At 40.3% G+C, this 25,769-nt stretch overlaps 1 protein-coding gene across 1 annotated transcript in view; it reads right to left on the reverse strand.

Annotated features, from left to right (window-relative positions):
- LOC126872317 (tensin-1) overlaps positions 1–16,443 on the reverse strand; it is a 181,424-nt gene extending 164,981 nt beyond the window's left edge. The window contains exon 1 of the mRNA XM_050632120.1: positions 14,836–16,443. Coding sequence (XP_050488077.1) covers positions 14,836–14,928 — 93 coding nt within the window. The 5' untranslated portion in view covers positions 14,929–16,443. The remainder of the gene's footprint in view (positions 1–14,835) is intronic.
- Positions 16,444–25,769: the final 9,326 nt, after the last annotated feature.

A 25,769-nucleotide genomic window follows, 5' to 3' on the forward strand; every position in this document is an offset into this window, starting at 1 on the left:
AGAGCACTTTACCACTTTATCGATAGTAATTCGCTTAGATATTCAAGAAACCGCGTAATGAAGTTAACGCGATGGATCGTTAATCACGCAGAAATTTCTCGTAAAAGACGCAATCACGTTTTAAATATTCCTTCCTTGACAAGATAAAAATTGATTTCCCCCGAACCGAGAGCGCGCTTCCAGTCGCGAAATAAATCGCCCAATGAAACGGCCGAGCGAGGGGGAAAAAGAAGAAGAGGACGACGATCGGCAGCAGGCACGTGCGTAATAAGCTGTCATATTAATGAACAAGCGATTCTTTAAACGGCGGAAGGCGAAGAAACCGGTTCTCCACCTTTTTTTCTCAGTAGGTGACGATAAGGAATAAGAGACACATCCCTGCGAAAGGGCCTTCGGTTTTATAACTATATGTGCGTTCTATCGTTAGGACAGAAGGTATTCAAGGGCGACAGGAGAATGGAACGATTCACAGAAGGGAAGGACGAGAAAAAGGAGGGGAGGATGAAAAGCGGCTGCCTATAGATGAAATCTCGCTGTGCCCGACCTGCTCTAATCTGCTTCGCCTTAGCGGTAGATTCTCTACGAACCTACTCTTCCCCTTCCTGTAACCTATCTGTCCCTTTTTCCCTCTTTTTTGCTCCAGCTTTCCCCTTCCTATTCTCTATTTCTTTCTGCCTTCTGCCTCCGAACCGTGTGACACGACTGACTCCCCTCTTATTCGTATATCTCCAACTTGTTCCATGGCACTTAACGAGAATGGAATTTCCATTCGATCGATCGGAGCTCGTCCCAGAAGATTCAAAGGAGCTAGGATGGAAACAGCGCGAGAAGCAGTGAACCTCGAATCTGCAGAAACTTCTGGTCCCACCTCCAGACGGACAGTATCCTCGATCGTACCATCTGCTAGATTATTGGCTATCGTTCAATCGACGTCGACCACTCTAATTGGATTTATTAATACAATTAAGCGAGGAGAATTATGACCGCGGAACCGCGTAACTGTACTCGAAGCCACTGACTTATGAGGATCGTTAAGATCGGTGATTCTCGTGTTTCCATTCGTTATCGATGAAGATCTTCATCTAGGAAAAGTAGAATTGGAATTTTTACCATTGTCGATTGAATGCTCGGATGCTTGGCTTTACAACTAATTTATTAAGGTTATTATATTAATAGTTTGATGAACATATTTGTGTATCCGTTTAAGGGCGTGATGATGCATCCTTGTTTGTACGTCAGGGTGTATTTATTCTGTTATTGGAAATGTCGGAGCTTAGGAAACACGTAATATCCGGCTGGCAAATATTTGCCAGTCGTTATTGCTTTCGGTGTTCCATGGGCTGTTTCGTAACGTTTGTTCCTTACCCGAACCGTGATGGTAAATGGCCGAGTTCGACAAAGTGACCCACGTGTCCAGAGGTTACTCTCGGGAAGATCCTCACGAGGCAAACAACGTAGATCGAAGATCACGATCCATGAACGTACGTCCGCGATTTTACCTTGACCATAAATACACGTCACGAAATGTGCAGCTTCGAATGAAAAGGAATTACTGCAATTCCAAAGTTGCAGTGTCTAGTTCTATTTCTTCTGCCCTATGTTTGCTACGATGCTTGTACAATTACGTTAATGCAGTCTCCCATCAGGGGAGAAATTCCTATTTGGATTGAAACTAAAAGCGCCAAATTAATGTACATGCCTAATAACAGTGCACTCTGTTGGAATAACCAACAATCAACGTGTCAATGTCTAAAAGTATTCCAATCAAGGAATAACGGACCTCTAAACCTTCTAGAAAATTTCATACTAAATATTCGTTAGAAAAATTAATTACCAGCTTTCCCATTGAAAGTCTACTGATTGCTGTATGAAAGCCACAGTTCCGCGTGTGAATATGCACATCGCAGACAGGGCACATTAATAATTTGTCAGCATGGTTAATTTAAACGGAAGTGTTGTAGGAGCCGCGACGAGCGCGGGTAAATCGGACGTGCGCTTCCTGTGCGCGCATTTGTGCCACGCAAGCGACTAGACACGGTTGTTATTGTTGCTACCGGTGGGGAAAGGGTTGTTTGAAAGCTGACGACGTGCCGGGAACGTGCATAATAACGCGTCTTTGTCGCTGACGGGGGTTGCAAGCTACAGATATTAGTCGTCTCGCCAGACTCGAGGGGTTGTTACAGGCAGAAATAATAGCACAGGGTGCGATGATAGGCAAAAGAAAGCAGAAAGAATACCGAAACGCGAGGGGTAAATGAGGTGCGAACGATCATTTCTCGCCTCTGTGAATACTCTGCTGGAAAAATTTAATAAGGACCGTAGGTACTTTTCCTCGGGGTTTGTTACAAACCTCATCAAAGAGGAAACTTCGAATCAAACTTCTCCCGAGGTACTTTCTTTCCTCTGTTGATATCGTTAGTTTATTCTCCCCTTTCGGAGATACCTTTGATAAACCAAGGAAGATCTTCGAATGCCTTATTAATGTTCGAACGATATTCGAACTCACTTGATAATGGCCTTTGTACGATCGTTAAATATGTATCAGTAGAATTTCGTTTGTTGGGACGAAATTTAGTGAACGTGAACTCCATTTATTGGAGCAAAGATTTTAGTGGACGTTAATGTGAACTCCGTGTATTGAAATTTCGATGAATATGAATATCTGTTATCTGAACAAAAAATGTGAATAAGTCGTATTCAAAAAAAAAAAAAAAAAAAAAAAATGGTCCAAAGAGGTTCTGTGATATTTTCACTAGAAAGTTAAAATATCATTGGAAGAAACATAGAAATAAATGTTAGATTGCACGCTAGTATGAAACTACTCGTGTTCAGTAAAACTATAAGGATCATTTGCATCTTGAAGACAGATAGAGATCCACAGCATTGTCCTTTGTCATGTTACGCGGAAATTATTCAAGAAAGCTTATTCAGTATGCTATTTTATTAGAATGGGAAAAGGAGAACTACTATAAAAAGGACAATTTAAAGCATCTAGGAGGAGTCTGCCGGCTCGAGACAAACGATCCCCGAATCCATTCCAAACAACAACCGGTAGCATCAGCGTTATAAAATCCATGAGCAAACGGCATCAGATAATTGCACACCTGTTCCATCTCTATTTGGATTTGCACGTAAGCGCACGGATTACAGGCGCCTGCGACAGGATTACAGGGAGGCTGTGCTCTTGGACGTAGAAAATTCGGGATGACTTTTAATCTGGCTGCAGAGACACACGGCGCAGACCGTATTATTCCAAAGGGAACAAAATATTCGGGAAGCATGCCAGGGGCAGAATATATGGAACGACGGCCACGCGTCGCATATTCCAGCATCCTGCTCGCAATAACACGAATAATGACTACTCGTTTTCTGGGACGGCTGTGTTTCACCGCGCGAAAGAACCAAACTTCTACCATTGCCAACTATATGGTGGAAAAGTCACGTAACATGGTCCAGTTATCTGGATTTAAGACCGGATTTAAGACCAGGTGAAACGTTCTTACATCGCGCGAATCGTGACGCGCTATCGATGTCTGTGATCGTCATTGTGAACACGCCATCAAATAATTATAGCACGACCGTACACTGTCTTGACAGGTGGAAGTACTGGCTATAATCGTTTGAGAAATAGCAAGAAATCAGACGTTACAGAGGTTCGTTCATTTTCACAGAAAAATAATGGCTTGTATAAATATCTATCACAGTTTTGAAACCGCTGGAGATATTTTACGTATACTTTTTGTAAAGTGATGTGAAAAATTGGGTCCGTCGGTTGAGTTAATAACCGAGAGATTAAAGATAATTTTATTCGGGTAGAACAAAGGACTACCGTAAAATTACCCTTTCAAATTGCCCGCTATCTTTTTACGTCCACGAATACTCTATGCAAAATATTTCGGTTATTGTCTTAATAAGATTGCCGGTGAACGAAATGATCGTCAACACCGTTATTTACCATTCTTGACAGTCAAGAAAATTATATAAGTCTGATTCGATTTTAACCGCCACGTCATTTTATTGCGCGGTCTAACGAGACCGTTTTCATTACCGCATTATCTTCCACCGACAAGGATGAGTCTAACACACAGATAGAGAAACTGTCGTTACGTCACTGTCCATTTCAAAAGGAACGTATAGAATGTACCTCAATGCGGCGATGATCTATCTGAAACGATGTGCTTCGATCATGCAATTAAATCGTCCACTTTGTACCAGCACAAAGGAGGGAACGTCAATCGACCGACACGTTTTATCAATGTCTCTCTCTTTATTCGAGGTATAGCAAGATAGAGTTATTTGGGCCCCCAACATTTTCAAATTCAATCTTGAACTTTGTACAGATTAATCAAAATAGTTGTATGTCAGAAGGCACCATTATTTTTTAACATAAGAACTCAAGGATGAGAAAACATTACGTACATTAGATTCGATCCATAAATTCCTATTCGTCAAATGGACACCATTGTTCGTAATCAACAAACCACGATTGCGATTTTCGTGGGAAATCATGCAGAGATCTTCGCGCGGATCCAAGTCAGCACGCGACCATTACGCCGAGTATGATCCTTGGATTCGATTGCACGGCTTGTGGCGCAGCTAATGGTCCAAACAGGAAGCAGGAGCGTGCTTAAACATTTATCCGGTCGATCGAATTCCGCTCTCCTTTCCGACTTCTGCGCGAACCGGGCAGCTTTCACGTTTGCAATTGGACACGCGTGCGTCTCTCGATTCGAGCGTGTCCCTCCCGTCGATTCCGATTTCCAAACGGAAACATTCGAAGCGTTTGCGTGCACGGAAACGATCGGACCGATTAACCGACCAGGATTTCCAGCTCGAGTCTTTTCAATCGCTTCGAGCCAGCGTTTTTATACATAGATGCGTGTATTTGGCAGATAGACGAGTTTTCCCTCTCTAAATCTGTTTTCTGAAAGAGTCGTCATTTTATCCCATATGCGAAAAATTTCAAATAGAATAGTGTTACAGGGAATTCGAATTTTTATCCTTATGCCCGCTTAAGCTTGGCACGTTGTCCATCAATTACATATTGCCAAAATTGTCTTCATTTGTCTTTGGAAATAGTTAGAATTTTTAAAATATTATTCGCAAAATATTAAAGTACCGAAGATATTAAAATATCTGTGATGCAATGCACGTGTCAGCCTACTCTACGTTAACTATAATATAATATCGTATTGAAACCTTGTACTAATTTTCTATTAAAGGTTGAAGTACTTGATCACAAATCTCGCTGCCACTCTGCAATGCTGATAGCGGAAGACGCAGTGAAAAATGTTAGAAAGTTCGTATTTTCTTCGCTGCCGGTAAATCGCGCTAAGCGCGGGATTGTTCAGGCTCGAGGAGAACTAGTAATGGTTACGATGATCGTTTACTCATCGGCCCATTATCCTTCGACTTGGTGGACCGTTCTCGATACCGTTGATGAAGTGAAACGCTCGTACCTTGTCGTAAATCGACGATAAATCGTCCAGCTAAAGAGCCTCTCGTAATTCTGGAAACTCGGTTTAGTGATTAGATGATTTCCTCGACGGACACTTTTAGGCCAATCGTCCTAAAAAAATAAGTAGACAGCTATCTTTCCTAGCTGTAATCCCGTCACGGATATCCTTCCACTTTAAGTGCTACCACGATTAGCGTGTACATTCGTGGCATGGCGATTTAAAACGTATTAATCTAAGAGCAAAGTCTACGAGATACACCACCGAGCAACCTGAATATGACTCTAAGAAGATTAGCAGCAAAATAAAATCCTAACGAGTTCGAAATCGTACTACGACGAGAAACGTATGGCAACGATTGGGTTGAAAGTCGAGGATGGAAAAAGGAACGAAAGAGCGAGAAGAGATTGAACCGGCGTGCACGTGCTCGTTGTGGGAATACAGATCAAGGAAGAAACATTTTGCAGGTGGACGTTGCTCATAATTCAGGGAAAGACAGTGGCAGACGCGCGAGGGTGCCACCAAGGGGCCATGCAAAGCTGCTATCTGATCGATTTAACTAAACGCCTTCACTATATCACCCTTAACTGATCTTCACCTTTCACCCTTTTATACACGGTAGACTGCGTTCCTCGCCACGGTCCCGTACTCCTTCTGCACCGGTTCGTTCGCTACGAGCATCTCTACATGGAATGCGCACTACTCCTCGCCAGAATAGAACCAGATAGAAAAAGACGGCGATACTCGTAAGAAATCCGAGACGTGAACGCGGCGTCGATGACTTTTCGACCAACTCAGTCCACAGGCTAAATAATAGAATCCATCGGAAGGCTCGTTATTTTTTCGATTGGGCAGATAAAACAATTGAAATTCCTCGCTCGAAAGTTTCGAGGAGACGATCGAAAAATCCGGGTTACGAGTTTTCCCGGAAGAAAGCAGGGCGCGAAGAAAAATGAAACGACTATCGGAAGACTTTTTACTTTTCTTTCTTCATTCTTCTCTGATTCTATATCGATTCGTTTATGTTCTTTCGAATAGGATCCTATGAATAGAAATGGAACTTGGAATCTGTCTGTGTGGTTAATCATATGCAAAGTGAGATGTCATTTCTTATTGTGCGGCTTTCAACCGATGCAGTAAGCTTTCAACCGTGGAAGTAACAGATTTCACGTATTTTCTGCTCGCTCCACTCACGTTGCTCATTACCGACTCTCGAGAAATCATCCGACGACCTTTGTTCACCTCCGAGACCACGGAAGAATTCTGTCGTGTCGCGGTACTCCCGGTGAAAAGGGTTTGTCGGGCTGATTGCTGGAATTACCGAGATCCAACTGCGCTGTCGAGCATTCGAATCGCGGACAGGGGAACGAGTTTGTGATTACAAGGGGAACTTCCTAAGAAAATCTCATTCTCAAACGAAAACCATTCTCGAATATAATATAAACTTACAGAAATACCCACTCGAGCTAATTCCGCGATTTCTTTTTTAATATATTTTATAAAATTTAATTTATTATATTGTACGGGAAATATTCATCTTCAAATGTATTATTTCAATGAAAATTTCAATTTTTCTGTTGTATTTACACTTTCAACGTACCAGTGGTGTTTCACGTTTCCATTTATTAGTGATACAACGGATCGTTTCCCACGAACGAATTAAATCAACATGCAAATGTATCCGGTAATCTCCATAAAAAAGAAGAGGCCGATGAATCGTTCCCATCGCGCGCGCCGAGCGCTCAAAATTACGTCACGATGAAACGCGTGTGTGGCAACAATAGTTCGATCCATGTCGAACGAAGAGTACATTTCCCCGTGGAAACAGTCGAACGAACAAATTCCTTTCGCAACGCCGATGTTCACTTGGCCCGACATCCTTCGTAACGAGACTACACACGACGAAATTGCGCCTCGCTCTTTCTGACATTTCGCGATATTGCCCAGATTATCATATACACGCGTGTGTACGCCGCCCGACGTCGCGAGATTTACTTTTCGCGATTCCAGATAATTCGCTGATGGATCGACCGCTTGTACCGCCGTGTAGACCGGCGGGTTTCATCCAAGCCACACACGAACAGGTCGATTGTTCTCTCTGGACGATCGACCGACGACGCCAAGTGCTGCATCAATTATTCAGAAACAATGAGAGACTGATCGAGGCACGGGAATCTCTCTGATGCTTCCTTATTGCTATCGCTCAACGTCCCCTCGCCAAGATCTATGGCTGAGTCTCAAACTTCTTCTTTCTTTTACAGAGTATTCTGGCGATGGGAAAAAACGGAGGATCAGAGCAGTTGTTACGAAAATCCTTCGGGGAATTCATTGCTTTTATGTAAAGTCTTCCTGACAGCATCCTGAACGTATTTTGGATCTTTTTAGGGAAATCTTCGATGATAATTTGCGATAGAAGCTAAACGATCGACGATGTAGTTACCAGGTTTCTCTCGTATCTGGTATCGCAAGTGCAAATGGATTAGACGATAAAAAATTCTTGATTTTTGCTTTTATACTGATGATCATTCTGCTTTACTTCAAAGAGCGTATTTAGATTGTGTTATCAAGTATGAACAACAAAAATTATGTCTCTTACTCTGATCATCGCTTTATTTCACTTTGGACGATACGAATTACTAAATTCTGTTATTAACGCGAAAAATAAGAACTGTCTATTCTTGAATTCAATTGTAAATGGGGATAATTCAAAGAATAAGAAAATTATTTGCGACGAGTATTATCATGCTTCATTTATGCTGTTCACTAAACCAAAGCTTATTATAAGAACGGAATAATTAAAACTGCGCATTCTTGTGTTTAATATCGCAAACACGAATAATTAATAGAATAAAAGAAGTCCTTGATTCTTTAGCACTGCACATCATTTTCATTTTTTTATTTTCATTCACATATTATTCACTGCATATTCTTGTGTTTAATATCGCAAACGCGAATAATTAATAGAATAATAGAAGTCCTTGATTCTTTAGCACTGCACATCATTTTCATTCACATTGATTATTTCAGAGGCATAATTGCACTGGAATCGTGCAAGTGTGAAGCAGGTGTCAGCAAGATTTCTGGATATGGCTGACCCATTCATGAAACGGGATACGCAAGCCTGAACTAGCTTTCTACGAAGATAATCCGACGAGCAAAAAGATTCTACGTAGTTGACCCAAGGGGTTGGATAAAACTACGAGGTACCGCGAGATACGATACGTGTGTCCCAATTGAAGAACTTTTAATTGCGCACCGGCGTGCAGCTGCAATTAAGGAATCTCAAGAGGTCGGCCATCGTCGCTCGCGCAAGACTCGAATCGTTAAGCCGTGATATCGCGCGATTTAATCTCCACCAGTGTTCGTTTCTTTTCTCTCGGCTCGTTGCTCGTTAACCCTCTTTCTCTGTATTGCTTTTCCGCGTCTTTCCTCCTTTTTCGGAACTGGCAGCCTCGTCCGGTAAGCACTCGAATAATTTCTCAATTCAATTCCGCCGTTACTTCCTCTTCAACTTCGCTACTCCTGTCCGGAAACTTTTAAGATTCCCCTTCTATAAATCTCTTCAAGTGTTGTACGTCAGAAGTTTAGATAAATAGCAGAACTGCGCACTGAGAATGATTAATTTGCTATTTTTCATAGAAACTTTATAAATTCACTGCAATTCCTTTTTGACGATACAAATGAAGCGTATTTCGGTCACTGCATACTTTAACTTCTTCTTTTGCTTGTCTTTAAACATCGAAGATTCCGATATTAAGCTTCGTCACGTGCACTTTCTGACCCAATTGGGCACCAGATTTGGCAAGCGAATGAGTAGAAATGTCATCGAACGTCTGCAAACGTGTTATTTTTGACCACCATTTTGGAAGGGGTGACCCTTCCAGTTTCTGAACGTCCATGAGTCCAAAAATAGAACAAGGATGGAGTCATCGGGTAATTGACTAGCCTGTTCTAATCTTGTTAGTACAATTTGTCTCGAATTTGGATACCATTAACACCGACCGTGCACCATGTGCGAAATTCCCGCAAACTTTCGCAATAAGAACAAACTCTAATACCTATGTGTTTGCAATTGAATGTAATAACACAAGGTGTGTACGTCGTACCAAATTCTTCGAATCAATGAAATAGTCGAATCGTTACGCGACTCTAAATTTATTATGGAGGTTCGTCAAGATGAAAAGGGGCTGTTAAACGTTAAGAAACGCTTTGAAACGTTAGGAGGTAAGTATATCTGCCTACGCGCATGGACTCGGCTCCTGAAACCGTTCGCCGGCGGGCGTTCGCTCAATAAACTCGAAAATTGTTTGCTTCGCACACACAGTCTTTACTTTACACCTTTTAAGCGGTGTCACAACATTATCGACACCCACGTACGTGTCTACCTCTCGGACACTTTGACGTTTCACGTAGAGAAAACGCGCTCTTCTCAGCCTTGAATATCGATGGCGTTTCAAAAATAGAATCGCCATTACATTTTTACTTCTCCATCTTCTTATTATATCAGTCGTGTTATTTAATTTCTATGCTCTTCGGAAACTTCTACCTTCTTTAAAACGGCGAAAATTTAATTTCCATTACTTTTATGAGATTGTTAAAAAACAGCGTAAATGCCACCGAAATAGAGAGTATATTGCTTTTAAATTTAAATAACTCAGACTGTGAAATGATAAACGATTGAAGTACTAAAAAGTAGAAAGCGATTTTTCACAGCGGAATACAGCGAAAAGAGTTAAAAGTGCTAGAATAATTTATTTTATCTTTTAGGACAATGACAAAATAGAGCTACGATTGTAGTTGGAAGAGATGGAAGATATATTTTTACCATTTATTTTTTCTGTAAGTCTATCGAAAAAAGGTAAACGCTGAGTTTTCATACCTTTCAGAAAATGAACAAAAATACATTCCTTGTTTTTACTAAAATCTTGTTCTATTTTAACTCCTCAATTGCAGCAGGGAAAAAAGAAAAAGAGCAAAATAGAGAGGTGAAGATTCATATAACAGATATGAACATTAAAATTAACTGTAAATTCTCTGTTTCTATCAAGAATCTTTACTCGTGGCATTCTTATACCATTTACCACTTCAACTTCCCAATTGCCACACAGATAAAATAGAGATAAAACAAAGTAAAAGATCGAGATATGTAAAGTGGAGCTTCTAGGTGAGTCTAATATCCGTAAGATTAATTTTGGAGCTGGTTTGGCCTAGAAAAAGTTGAAAGGAACGTTGCAGCTCCGTTCCGGGGGAGCGACCCAGCCAATAAAACATTGTTTTGCCGTGTGTACTATTCAATGGCATGCGCACATACGTTCCGCGTAATATACGAGCTGGTACACGTACCGGTTACCGGGAGAGCATTCACGATGATGACGATAGTTATGAGACTTTCCTAATCTTCCCGGAGAATTATGAGCCTTCGCTGATTCACCGTGAAAGATATCGCCAGCCCGGCTTTTAACCTTTTAGCCAAAGGTAATCGAAGCGTGTCGAGTGTTTTCCTTCGATCGATCGATCCTGTTTCACGAGGTACTTTTCACCACTCAATTTCAATTTTCCGCGTACGCATACAGAGAATATCAAGAAATCGCTTCGTTTGGAATTTTCTACCGAGTTTTCTAAGCAAACGCGTAATTCGATCTGAGCTGATCGGTTCAAATCGATTAGACATATTAAGCATGTACACGCATGACAAAAAATGCGTGTAAAAAGAAAAAATACGCCGTCAAATGTGGTCTAACATATTTGCCGTAACGGTGAGCGTGCCTGGAGAAAAATTCGCATAATTGCGTGGCAGGTGCGCTGACTTAATTGCCGGGCTTTGTACAAAGCAAGTGTAGCGCCACGAGGAACGTGATGCAATGCGTGGAATTTCGTTCCATGCATGTTTGATAACAGACTTTAAATGCACGTTTACTTATACCTGAACATCTTTACGAGATTATGATACGTAATGCAGAAATCTGACACTGTTGCTGAGATTAGGAAATACGAAGTCTATAAAAGGCCAGAAGTAATTCGCGTGGAAGAGTAATATACTAATGTAGACTAGAATTAAGCAAATTCCAAAGACACTCCTCGAGATCATCGGAGTCGCGACCTTTCATCTCCGTTCGAGTACTATTACATAAAGTTTCGTCATGTGAAAAATCGCAGAATTGCCAGGGGCTCGCTAATTTAATTGCCAGCTCTGGAGCGTGCTTGCTGATGGGCGGCGTACACAGTCCAGAACCAATCCGTACAGGTGTATAGTACCGATAATGGTACGGTTATAATAACAGACGTGGTGCGCTCGCATGATCGCGGATAGCTCGCACACGTCGTCACGTCTGCGTTAGGAATAACATCTTACAGTAACAAAAAATATTTAAAAAACAAACAAGACTCTTTAAAAAAAACATCTATTAATCGTGAAAAATACAAAAAGTGACAAAAAATCCAGAAAGTGATAAAAAGTTAAGTTTTTTATCTTTATCGTGTGGTTCCGACGGTACGCTCATTTTCGTATAAATGAGAGAGACAAACACGCGGCAAAGTTTTCGCCTAGGCGAGTTTTAGGAGCGCGGAGAACGAGCAGCGAGAATGGCCAGCTTCATGGACGCATTCATTCTACGGAATATCGCATTCGCGATGCTAAGTGGCGCTTTAATGAAATCGCTGCAGCACGCAACCACGGGTGGTAGCACGCTTTACTATTATTTAATTGCGCGCCGCTATTAGCGCATGATTTTTAGTCTGTGTACTTAATTCGCTTAACGACGCCTCCGAGTTGCTACCTGAAACAAAACGAGCCTCGCGTGGGACTCTATTTTATCGTGAGAGGACTTCGCCCGGGATTCTGATTGCCTGTTTCATTATGGCTCCCTGTTTGATGCACGTTAATGTCTTATAAGTATGTGAACACTTCTAAATTATTTTAGATTCTGGTATCGATTTTTTGAATAATGAATATTTTGCAACTTCTACATACATGTGAAGATTAGTTTCATATTTTAGCAATATAATTATGGTATATACCATATGTTACACTACTGTTAATGAAAGCTCGATATGTTTTCTATAACACACATAATACATTCGAAAAAGTTACGTAAGTATTAAAATACTTTTCTAAACCATTATAAATTAGGTGACTACAAGCCTGTTCAATATTTCGATGTTAATGGGATTGAGATATATGTCTCTAGCAACATTCCAAAACTTTATAGTCAGCTCTCCTTTACGGATAAACATGGATCTTAAGTGATATATTTCTTGTCTTAGTTTAAATTTAGCAGAGTACCGACCGAAGATAAAGAATCAACACTAAAGAAGCATTTTTCAACCACAACATTGAACATACACCAGGAACATCAACATTTTGATCGGATTACACCAAATTTAATTGTACAAAAACTCATGGACGATAGTATATGTTGTAACTCGTTAGCAGACTTGACGAATTACATATTTTGTCAGAACAGGTGACGCGATATTCCAAAAAAAAGTAAACGATCATTCGCAACAGAACGGTCGTAAATTTTAATCGGAGAAATTCAATTTTGACCGGCGTTTAATTAATTCGAGGATCAATCGCTTCTTGCCGTATAAATTAATTCGTCGTTCAGTTCCACCACATTGTTTTAATTTAATTTCGTTTAATTACAGACCAGGCGACGTTATTTGCATAAAAAGAGTGTTGAATAGCGGATATCGTTTCAAAAGAAGAACGTAGGAAACTACACGAAAGAGGATTCGACCTTGTTTTCAAGTCGCTTTTGTGCTTCGATAATTACCTTGATAATGTGAACACGTCTGCCACAGTGACAATGACAATTTTCGTCTGACATACTTTCCACGATAATTGAAACCTAGTAATTTGTAACTACTTAAGATCAAACCAGCAGTCATCCACCAGAATCATTAACTGTTCTCGAAATATATAACTTGGATCTGATCCAAAGAATCGTATGTATTCCAAATATTACTCATACAAAGGAACTCGACCATCAGACCTAAACAACTGCCTACTTCACGCTACTCACTCAGTAAATAATAGAAAATTCGAATTTAGTTAATTTTTACTGGCTGTAGTCCAAAATTCTATCCTTTCGAACGAACAGACTTGTATAAGAGAACTAGAAGCTGTCATTCTGCCAATTCAATACAATTTTGCAAAAATTGAGATATCAACCGAATGAAAACGTGTCAATCGAGATTCGAGTGTCAAGTGAGATTTTCTCGTCGATCTGATCCCTTCGAGGCCAGTCCTCTTCATCGTGACGATCGCGCACAAGTGTATGTCACTTAACTATTGCGTTAAGAGTCAGCCAGCAGGCACGATAACAAGCAGGTAACGCGGCGTGGTTATTATCAATTTAATTGGTGGGTCGTGCGGATGTATCATTGAATCGATACAGTCGGCCGCGGGGCGGTCTGGGTCAGTCGACTCAAAGGAGCAGGTCTTCGACGAAGAAATTAATAAATCAAGGCTGGTTGAAAGGGTCAGCATGGTGCCCCTTTGTCATCTCAGGGTTTCGTATCTATCCAGCTTTATGGCATTCCAACACGAAAGAAATGCTCGCCCAATAATCGTTTTAACCCATTCCTCGTCCGACTCTCCTTTTTTCTTGTCTATCGCCTTTTTCTTCATTCTTTGTTCCCGCGCTCCATCTTCCTAGTTAAGCTGCCTCTCGCTGAACGCGACACGCTTATTAAACGCTTCGTGTAAACGTTGTCTGCGTTATCTATGAGTTCTGTCCTTTGTTTCCGTGATACAGAACTGTCGGAGGGATGGAAGGCAATTAGGACAAAGGACGGAGCTGGCTTGTCGCTAAATTATCGGCGAAGGAGATCTTGGAACACACGATTTTCCAATGAATGAAGAGATCACCAGACAAGATTACCATTTAGATATTTTCCTCTGACGCCCTTTTTTTTTTTTTTTTTTTGTCAATGATACGTCTTCGATACAAAATCACGATAACTTCCTGTTAAGCATTAACTTCAATAATCTCCACTACTCATCATTTCCCTATCGAAATCTCTAAATTAATATTTACGTCATTGATCATGCTAAATATATCCAACACAAGTGGATAAGCGTGTATACGGCGATTTAGTAGCACGTAACCGTGCCAGTAAAGTTAAAGAGCGGCCATAAAGTCGCCTATCTGGAGCCAGAATCCCTTCTAGATTTGACTCGAGGACCTCTTTAACACAGAAGAAAAAAGAGAAAACCATCGATAGCCGAATTGATCGGGGCCATGTGCAATATAATTTAAACGCAATATTAACACCCATCTTGCAACAGGACCACCCCGTCGGAACCTCTTCATAGACATTGAGGAGAAATTTTGCTTGAAAAATTCGTCAAGGGAAATACTAAGGCAAATCATACCTTGACGAGCAGGTGGATCGGCTGGCTGACGCTGAGTGGTTTGCCTCTTCTGGCCTTTCCGCCTCCGCCGCCCAAACACTTTATCCACGGCATTCCTCGAGTGTTTTCTCGCCTCTCCGTTGCCTCTTGTTCGCGACTCCGATTCTTCTCTTTCCTACTTCTCTCTTTCTCGCTTCCCTGCCAGTCACTAGCTCGTTCTCGTCCTCCTTCCGCAAATCCCTCAAGGCTTCCTCGGCTTTACGTTGTTATCTGCGTCTTTCGTTCGCTGCATCTCGCGGATCTTTTGAAAAGTTGGGAAAGTCGCGCGCTTTTAAACCGGATTCAACCCAGGACTTAATCGGAACCTTCAAATTTGTTCGCCAGGATTCTTCGTTTTTTTTTCAATGAAAATTTCCTTTTCGACTATTCTATGAATTCTGTGAGTCTTTCCTTCTACTTTGAACTTTTCACCGATTTATCACTGATTCGTTAATAATTCTATGTATCTCCAAGCGCAGACCACGTACGTCGTGATTTTGCATCGAAACGAAGCGTCTTGACTGCAAGTTAATTAGCTAGTCGTACTATAGATCGTCCCTTGAGCATGATTTTCATTCGTAATGTATCGTGGATCGATTCGTACAGGCACAATCGAGGCAGGTTGCGATAAGAACACAAACGAACACAATTCTTGCGAGATGATTGACAAAGCGAAAACACAGCGTGGTGGGAAGCATTAACGTTTCCACGCTGACTTTTCTATGCTGACTTTTCCACGCGTCGACGTAGCACTAACGACGACGTCCTCTCTCGCGCGCGGCTGCCGCGACACTGCCGACTGTCGACTTTGCTATCGTCGATTTTATACGCGCCTTGACAGCCTGGGTCACCGCGTCCCTTATCTTCGTTTCGTCGACTCTTCTGCGATCAACCTTTTCCACTAATGACGATAATATTTCCCACAAATCGCGAGAAATATTATTCAATGGTTATATATGACTGGTGCGATTTACGAATTTTTATTTTTTTGAGTTAAAGCGAGATCATTTTTATCACTTGGATTATTATAAGATTTTTCAGAAGTTTGATATTAGAAAATATATTCACTAAAAACTTCGTAGACTCGTAAGAAACGAGCTTGAAGGTGGATTAGCTTCTGGTAGTTGTCATCGCACATTCATCAACCTGTCTGATCATTTCTGCGTAATCTCATCTCATCTTCAATTTCTGCGTAATAAGCTTCAGGGATTATCGGGTAACTCGACGATAGATTGCAATTTCTTCTCAAAATTCAAGAAACTTTGCACCGTTAATTCCGTAATATTTTAAACTTCAATTGCTCAAATTATAGATACTTTTAAGCCAGCTGTCAGCATTTGAAAATCCTCTTTCAAATTTTTTTAAATGTCTCAATTCAAGAGAAATATTTCATCATTGATATACAATATCTTCAATATTTCTGTATTTTCATCCATTATTTGTCCATTAATTGAAATTTTGAAATGGAGGAACGTCAAAATGCAGTGTCTCGTGTCGTAAAGTAAATGTATACGCGTGAGAATGGAGCGGTGCGCGTGTCGAGCGACTTGATTTTACGAACGTCAGCTTTTCTCGACCAGCTCGACCCGCGGCCTGCCGTCGACTGACAGAAAATACCAGCCGGGACCCCGAAGAGCGCTCAGAGGGCCGGTACAGAGGGGCGGAAGGAATCGACAATCCGTGTCGAAACGCAGCGCAGCTCTCCGCATCTGCGCCTCCACTACGATCGCTGGCCCTGCTTTTGTGACGATTTAACAGAAGATGATCGAACCGAAAACGATCGAACCTTATTATTCTTCCTCGACAAACAACACTTTAAAACCATTCGATACAAGATTCGATATAAGATTCGATAAATTCGTTTAGAGCACTTCTTGTTTGGTTAGTTTATTTGCCATATCTTTACGATATTCGTCAATAGGGCATGGGATTACTTGCCGATGAGTTGAAAGAAAATCACACGTATACCCATGATTCAACCTTTTTCGAAACGAGGTCGAAGTTTTATGAGAGACAGGATTTTATACCTCGTCAATATTATTTCATGGTATTTTTTACAGATCGTTTCAAGGCTCGTACGCAGATGGAAATAGATAGATGCATTAGGCAACGCGTATAGATGATTGAAACTTCTAGCAAAGATTGTACACTTGTACAAATATTTTCGTGTCACGAGTCAACCCTTCGGCTAATGTCCACACATACTGGTTACATTTCTTATTCTTTTCCCTCTAACCACATCGATCATTTGTTTCCTTCTAGATGTTACTACATTCCTTTCCATCGTCGTTACGATCTAGATACATAATAAAGTACATCGTTACGATCTGTAACAGACACATAACAGGACGTATCGCACAAAAAACTTTCTTCGTACCACCGTGCTACCCTTTATAAACCGGTATCTATAGTTTATCGTCCGGTCAGTAAATTCAAGTTATGAGAAGATGGTAACGGTGTCGATGGAAAAACGCCAACGTGGGTCCTAGATGGAGGCAAATTACGTTACCACGTGAAACAAAATGCCCCGTATGCTGTACTGTGTCGTACAAGCACGATATCAACGGGAAGCATGTTTACATCTCGTCGTGGTGCAGCAGCCGAGCAAATCTTTACGACGGGAGCCTATAAAGCCAGTGCTGTACCACGTATTTACACACGAGCTACCATGGATCGAGCGATGATCGAACGGAAGTCAAGGTAACGAGAGCTACGAGGAATTTCCTTCTACATCTTTCTTTGATGCATCGAAACGCATCGCGGGTCTGGAATTTTCGAGTGATTTATGTAATCTTTGCTACGCCGACGATGTAGTAGACTGAAAATACGAAGAACAAATAAACACGATAACAGACCAGTGGCGCTTAGTTTATTGTACGTTTAACCGTGTGTAAACCCGGGGTGAAAACAAGAGCAATTAATTACCGAATAGACATATTTTAACAATCCATAGCGAACATTGTTTATTTCCTACTAAATGAGATTTTAGTCGTACGTGTTTACGAGTCCCTTGATCGTCCATTTAAAATCGCACATGCTATTAATACTGTTCGATTTGGAATGGGGAGATTAAAATGTATCTCGTTGCGATTAATGATGTAATTGCATGAATATTTTGCGTTTAAGATAAAATATTTGAATTTAGTAGAGCATTTATCTAATTCATAGCATCATTGCGTTGGTAATTCAGAGTAATATTATGTAGTCTATAATTCTGAAAATAAATCGCTGTAGCGATACCGAATTAGAATATCTGATACGAGTGGAATATTAATATTTACGCTTTCTAAATTTGCATATTATTTACTTCATTCTTTCCGCCGCAATAATTATGTTAATAATATTGATATTTAATACATTGTATAATATATGCAGTGGCGAGCGTATAAAAGACTAGGTTACATGGATGGAAGGCTCTTCAATTATAAACTAAATTAAATTGAATTATATGCTCGCTGCTGTATAGCAAGACCACAATTTTCCCCAAAATACTTTACCAACCTTAAATAATTCAATAAAGAATTTCTCACTGTATACTAAAATCACAATTTTCCTAAAAACACTGATCTATCAAATGGAAATAATTCGACAAAAAATGTCATTTTCATTTTATATTTCTGAACAAAACTATTTCGAGCTCAAATAATTCAATACGCAAGTTCATTACTATACTGTACATAGATGCACCTAATTACGTTACACATGGTCATTACCTAGACACGTTACCACGTTGCACTGGCAATTACAATCGAAGCTGCCCTCTTTCACGGCCACGGAACGAGATTCCAGGGCCTGCAGGACCCCGCACAGATAAATCATCGGCTTCTTCGAAGTGTCTCTCCTTTCTCGATGTCCGCCGGCCGTAGTCGCTAATTAAGTTTGCACAACGCTGCTGGTGCCGCTTCTGGCCGCATAACGAGGTGTGTGTAACTTTCTGTTCAGCGGGAGGTAATGCGAGTGGAATACTTAATATCGCGGGCACCCGGCTTCGGATCTCTTTCTGGGCACGTGCTGCTCGCCTACGGCCAGAAAGGGTTGAATCCGGAAGCCAGCAGCGTTTTCTTCGTTTCCACGAAACACAACTGCTCGGGGAGAAAGGAAATTACCTACAGCGTTGCAGAGAATCTTCCATGGAAGTTCCTTCACCATCACTGAGAGTAATAAGCTACGCGAGTGTACTTTGAAGTTTTCTAAACTCTGGGAGTTTTTAAAATTGCGATGGTAAACGTTCAGTATATTTTGCAACACTTTATTCTTTGAATAAATACGAGTTAGGTAAGATAGGACTATCGTTCCTGTGTTTGCCATTTTTATAAGCACATTCTCTCGTATTTTCACAGAACCATTCTCTCTGTACTTTACGGTGTTGTTCGATGTTTCTATTCGTAAGATTTTTCTTACAATATTTTCTCTTTTCTTTTATTATTTTAGATTGCTTTCTGATATCCATTCGACTGTATTCTTCTCTCCTTATTGTTGAAACTTTCTTCGCTACAACGAGATGCATACAGCCGCCACAAAAACTATTTACGTTGTAATTATTACGTATTTGTTGTAGCATTGACGTGCTGATTAATTAGGTCCAGGTATATTAAATTTCACAAATAAGAATATGTGCAGGCACGTTTTATAGGTACTGTAAGTATTGAAGTCGTTATGAACCGAACTTTAACAGGCATATTCGATGAAACCAATTGTGAAGAACATTTATATCTCGATTGCGATAACTAAGAATTGTTAATAATACAGAAAATAAACAATGAAACTATTACTTTTACGAAATCTCTATTGAATTCTATACAATTATAAAAAATTGTCTGCAAATTCCTGGATATTTTTAACTATAAATCCTACTTAAATAAATCCTATCAAGAGGAAAACACTTCATTTTTTACCAACTTCTAATGCTCCATAACGTACTACATGCAATCTCCTGATCTTCTAACTTACAATTTTCAGGAAAAGTATTCGTTCCAGGAACAAAACCTGCCACAAATTATTCCCAGAGAAGGGATCGTAAAAGTTTCTGGCCGCCGCGAAAACTGCGATAAAATAAAATTTAAGACAGCGTGCTCCAACTTACAGACTCCAGAGCAAGTGGGGGAGATCGTATCGGTTGCAAACGTTCCCTGTTTTCCCTCTCGCGTTTTCGACGCATCCGCGTTGTTACTTTCCTCTCTAATAGTACAGCTTGGAAAGCCATCTTTATAGGGAAAAATTAGGCGCGCGAGGTACTGTAAAACGCAGGGAAGAGAGAACCAGGCCAGAGGATCGTAAAGAATCGGGTCAACCAGAAGATGAGAAAACTTTTGCCCTTTTCTTTAACGCGTCTCATCGAGGGTTGAATAACAAAATCTGAATGTTCACTACGAACTACTGGTTCGAAATCGAACTGGTTCACCTACGAGTAGTGCATGTAAATGAAACTAAACGAAGGCCTCGCGTGATACACTTGGTACGCCATATGGTACGTCACATTTCTCATTTTTCATAAACGAACAATTTCTAAATTTAAGATGCCTTGTCATTCTCTTGGACGTATAAAAAATATTAATGACATTAGAATCATACAGATGAATATGAATTAATGTCAACTGAAATGACAATTAACCCAATGTTGTTCGTTTTTTACGAAACATTGTGAACTTGTCACCTTTCAAAAGGTTCGTATCTTTAAATTTATCAGAGAATTCCTTGCTTGATTCATTTCGTACTAAAATACTTGTCTCTATCCACCAAACGATATAACAGTCAGACAGTTAACAAAAATGGATTTATCTTCGAATGATAAAACTGATCTTCGAATCATTGATCTTCGAATGTAATACAGGCCTTATTGATTCGTCTTTTGTGCTGGTTAGAAAGTGTTAATGACGTACACGGTCGTAAGAGGTAGTTGGGCGGTGGTTCGAGCGAACGAAGTTGTTTCAGAAACCACGAGCCAAGAGGTCAGCCAATTCTGGCGATGCTCTTGCGTTAACTTTCGTGCTACGTCAGATAGCCAAATGGCCTGTGTGCTCCGCATTGACCTGCATTTTCCTGTGCTGCTTCCCTTTTACCCCTTGTCTGATAGAACGTTTTCGCCGCTCTTGTGTCGATGGTCCGATAAAGAGGCAACTAGAGGTTTTGATTAATGAACGTCTCCGGTGTTTTCCAAGAGTAGAACGCATCAAAAACGATCGTTTATCAAACACGCAGTTTTTTGACGATTTATTGACTCAGACGAAAAAAAGATCCAGACGAAAATTTTCCAAGGAAGACTGAGGAGATAAGAGCAATCCTTTCAAAAAAGGTGTCGTTACTTTTTATGTTAGAGCAAGAGAAAACTGGTACCATTCCTTTGTTTTTGGGATATGGAATCGCACTTGTGATGTAGGTTATAGATCAAATACAGCGAAGTTAGACTGTACTTCTATCAAAGTTAAATTTTACGCTTCTACTTCATCTCCAAATTGCAAGACCGTAAATTACTAAGAATAAATCATATAGGTACAATATTTCAATGTCTTGCTAGGGATAGCGCCTGCAGCAGTAAATAGGTAATAGCTAACGTACGTACCCGCAAAAAGAATCGTACGGCGAGCAGTTAATTGAAATAACTACAACGAGAAAAAGTTTTTATAATTTTGCACAAGTGGTACTTTTGCCGCGTGGATAAAATTTCGAAAGCATATTACCTGCGAATTCGCACGATAACGATGGTAATACACATAATCGTAACCGAGTGGTTTCAGAGGCTGCTATTACACCGGAGTGGAACTATGTACATGCACTTTAACGTGTATCTATGAAACACGATGCAATATCGAAGCGTATGTTCGCCGAGTCTCATATCGGAACACGTACGAACGTCGTACATCATGATCGGAAACCACGACGCAACTTCTGTAAAGCCAATCCTTTATTTGCTCGGTCTGTCTACTTCACAAACAGAGAATCAAAACATCGAAAATATTTCCTGGACACGTGTCCGATCGTAGTTCTCGCTATCCGCTAGAAATTCGTGGGGAAAAGATTTATGAAAGGCGATATGCATATCGAATGGAAAATCCAGCCAAAGGGACAATTTATGGGCCATAACTCATTCTCTCGATACTCAATTATGCCGTGAAAATTAAAAATCCGACGGGACCGAATCGCCTGGATAAATTTCACCTTTGTTAATTCCGATTAATAACGAGCTTCCCTTTCAATTCTCGATAATAATTGGTACTTCCGACGAAGCTTCGTATTTTCGAAAACCAGCCTCTGTACCCAGATTCCATGGCCGGACATTGCAGCAAAATCGATTTCACGCCATCACGTGTTTCATCGTTGAAAACACACTCAGGTACGATGTGTCTCAGTGTGTATGCGAAATGGTTTAAAATCTAGAACGAATTTAAAAGAGCTTCGAGAAATATATCGTTACTGAAAACGTAAAACCGCATCCGTCTGACGGTTGGCAAATATTTTCCCTTCTCTAGGTCCCTTCCCTTTGTTTCTTCTACCTGGCGCCAGAGATACTTTTGTGGACTCTATGAGGACAACGAAAGACGAATAGCCCTGTAAAATGTGACTATTTCGCGCGCCACTTTCGACTTTCTCGTGGCGTGGCTGAATTGTTAATGCAAATTGCGAGAATCGTGTACGGAATCTCTATAGCCTCGTTTGCAATTAATTTAGAGAGATCTTTGCATTGTGTTGAATTCTCATTAAAATAGACGTGATATTTGTAAATTTCTGTCATGAGAAAGTGGTAACGGCTAATCACTTTAGTCTTTCCAATGCAATTAATTGTTCAGTGCCACTAATTAATAATCGACTTTATCTTTTCTATCCTTTCTATCTTTTCTAACAAAGGATAATTATCTTTATCACCCGGCACTGTTTCTCTTTGATCCTAGCATGAATTATTTTACTAATTCATAAGAAAGGAATATTTAAACCAATTAACAAATTTGATTCTCTCCAAACGATTTCTTTAGATAATTTTAAAACTCGTATAAAAGAAATAAATTCTCAACAAGATTCGCCAAATCATCGTTCGTGGGTGGCAAAACGTTTCCACCTCCTAACAGCTTAAAAATAATTCAGCTGCTCGCCGCTCTGTCTTTCCATTCGCAGAATTTTTCTGTGACTCTCGCAAAGGCAAACAGAGGCAAACGAAGCGATAAAACTGAGCTCATCGACCGTACTAAACGCTCGCCGATTTACGCGTTTCCGGTGTACACGCCACCGTGATTTCTTTTCCCACCAACCTCCCTTTCTCTTCGTGTTTCAGCATCTAACATAAAGCGTGGGCAGGAATGCGCGTCCTGAGGAAAAAGGGACGGTCACTTAATGGTGGAACGACTCGCAAGGAAACAGCTTTCTCGCCTTCTCGATCCTCAGATTAGAATAATAGGGATACCATCCCCCGGCGATTCGAATTAATCGATCGGAATTTATGGCCAAGGAAAATTTCGCACGCAAGCCACGCGACATAAATTTCGCGCTCGATAAAGTTGCAGATTTTTCCATTCAACCATAACGATTTAGTGTTCCAACGATAAACCGTTCCCATTAACCACGTTCCTCCTTCTTCGTCGCTGTTGCCTTCTGGTGGATGGTATCGATGCGTTGGCGTGATTTATCTTTGCTTCTTTGTCCGGAGCTATTCTCGAGCCATATCTTGGAAAAATATCCATCGTTTAATCTTCGATATTTTCTGTCTCGTCATAGAAATATTCGTATACTGTTCGTTATACTGTTTCGTTCTTAGAATATCTAAAGTTCTAAAGTTTATCGATTGTGTCAAACGTTAAAAGTCCAACGGAAAATTTCGAGGGCTGGTTTTTACAGTACAAAAGGTTTAGTTTTTTATTCTCTCTACCAAGTTTAGAACGCTCAACATCCCACAAAAATAAAGTTTCTGCGTTCCCACGAAAGCATAACAGAAACCTGCGCGCAGGCGAAGTTACTACTCGAGGTCTTCAAAAATTATCGTGGAGACTTTCGTTTCAGGAAGACTCGAGAGCGTTCGCCGCAACCGCAGTAATCAAAAACTACAATGAATGTTTCCCGGTTGCAATTAAGCGCCGGCGTCCGCGTAATTAAACTGCTGTTTATCTACGAAACATTCCTCAACATTATGTCAAGATAGAAAGTCTCGCAAAAGCCAACGATTCGTGGATATAAAAAATAATTCGTCCATTCGATGCTTAAATCAACCATGGTGCCATTATGTCATAAAATTTAAGAGCTTTTAACGAGAACTACGCTTGTCGAACTTTTCAATTATTAAGATAATAATATATTTTTGTAGTCAGAATTTAGACTCGTATAAAATGATCTGCATCTTAAAATTTTTTGTCGAATAAAAAATGACAAGGACTACCAAACATTTTTTTTTATATGAGGTTTGCATCGTAATATGATGAACTTTTTCTTTTAATTCAGAATATATTTAACAGAAATTAAAGATTTGGAATGTTTTTTCGCTTTTCTGAAGGGAAACAAACATAGACAAAAATCGTTCTTGCTATGAACCCCTCAACTGGTTACGGTATAAAAAATATTGTATACGATCAGTCAGAAGAAAAAACAGAAGAAACGAAAAGAAATATAAAAATCATGTATGTGCACGCGATAATAAAATTTAGATAGCGCTAGATTTTAACCAACGACGTCAAAGGTTACGAGGTGGCGAGACGTGCGGATTAAACGCGCCAAGCCGTCTAAATTACACGGCGGATTAATCGAACCAAGAGTAAATAACGTGAATTAACGACTTCGTGTAATGAACAGATAAATCAGTCAGCCGATTGCGTATTGAGATACTTCGAACAGGCCCGTAACTGCATTAGAACCACGAGAGAAAAGTGTGTAGAAGAAAGATCGCTGGAATGGCCCGCTGGCACACCGGTTACTTCTGCGCTATGTAATTACACTATCGATCAAAAGTTTGGGTACACCTACGTCGTCCACGTTTCACGAATGACTGTGAGCGAACGTATAAATCGTGTGACCTCTTCTTCGTTTGGCGAGGAAGGAGAACGGAAAGATTCTAGAAAATGGTACTACCAAGTAATTCATAAGACGTAGACTTACAAAGCGGTTAAAACAAAAGAGAAATATTAAACTGTAAGTTACTGACTCATTGAAAAATTAAAGAGAATCCTGTTTCATGAAAGATTAAACATACAGGAATTATACGAAACACTTTAAATAGTTTGTAGAGTTCACACGTGTGAGGGAGAATACGAGAAAAATTTTGAACACTGCTTGGTATTATCACGAGACCCATAAACACTAATTAGTAATAGAAGAAGATTAAAATAAACAAAAGGTAATAGGTTCCATTTTCCATAATTTCATGAACTCTTGAGAAGAAAAGATGTTGCATCCTGTGCTTTCATGAACATCTGAGAAAAGTCATACAGAATTGAGCGCATGAATCAGTAAAATTCCTAAATGTCTTACTAGATTACATATCCAAGTTTTTAGCCGATGATATAGCGCATCTTATATGATGAACACCGAATAATTGGATAATTGGAGGTCAAGGTGTAATGGCGATTCCTGATGTTCTCTGTTCGGGGAATTAACGAAAAAAAAAACTTCGAACTGACCGCTAAATCGAACATATCATTATTATATTATAGGTGGCTTTCGCGCCTTGCCGCGAACCAGTAACGGGATCGTGGGATAAACAGCGTAGGGCAAGGGATACATAAGTGCGGACGTTATGGTGTCACGTGACACGGAAACCATAAGGCCGATCTCGTGTGTGCCCCATGGTACGATACGAGGTCGATTCCCGTTATTCTTGTCGGAATTCCACTCTAGTGTCAAAATTCACAGCGCCGCCCCGGGGACCTTTTCTTTCTCAGAAAGAGAAGCGTCTTTTAGTGTGACGGAACATGTATGGTGGTCATACCAGTTACAAATTAACT

Source organism: Bombus huntii, chromosome 13, assembly GCF_024542735.1.
Source record: "Bombus huntii isolate Logan2020A chromosome 13, iyBomHunt1.1, whole genome shotgun sequence".
Classification (NCBI taxonomy): Eukaryota; Metazoa; Arthropoda; class Insecta; order Hymenoptera; family Apidae; genus Bombus; species Bombus huntii.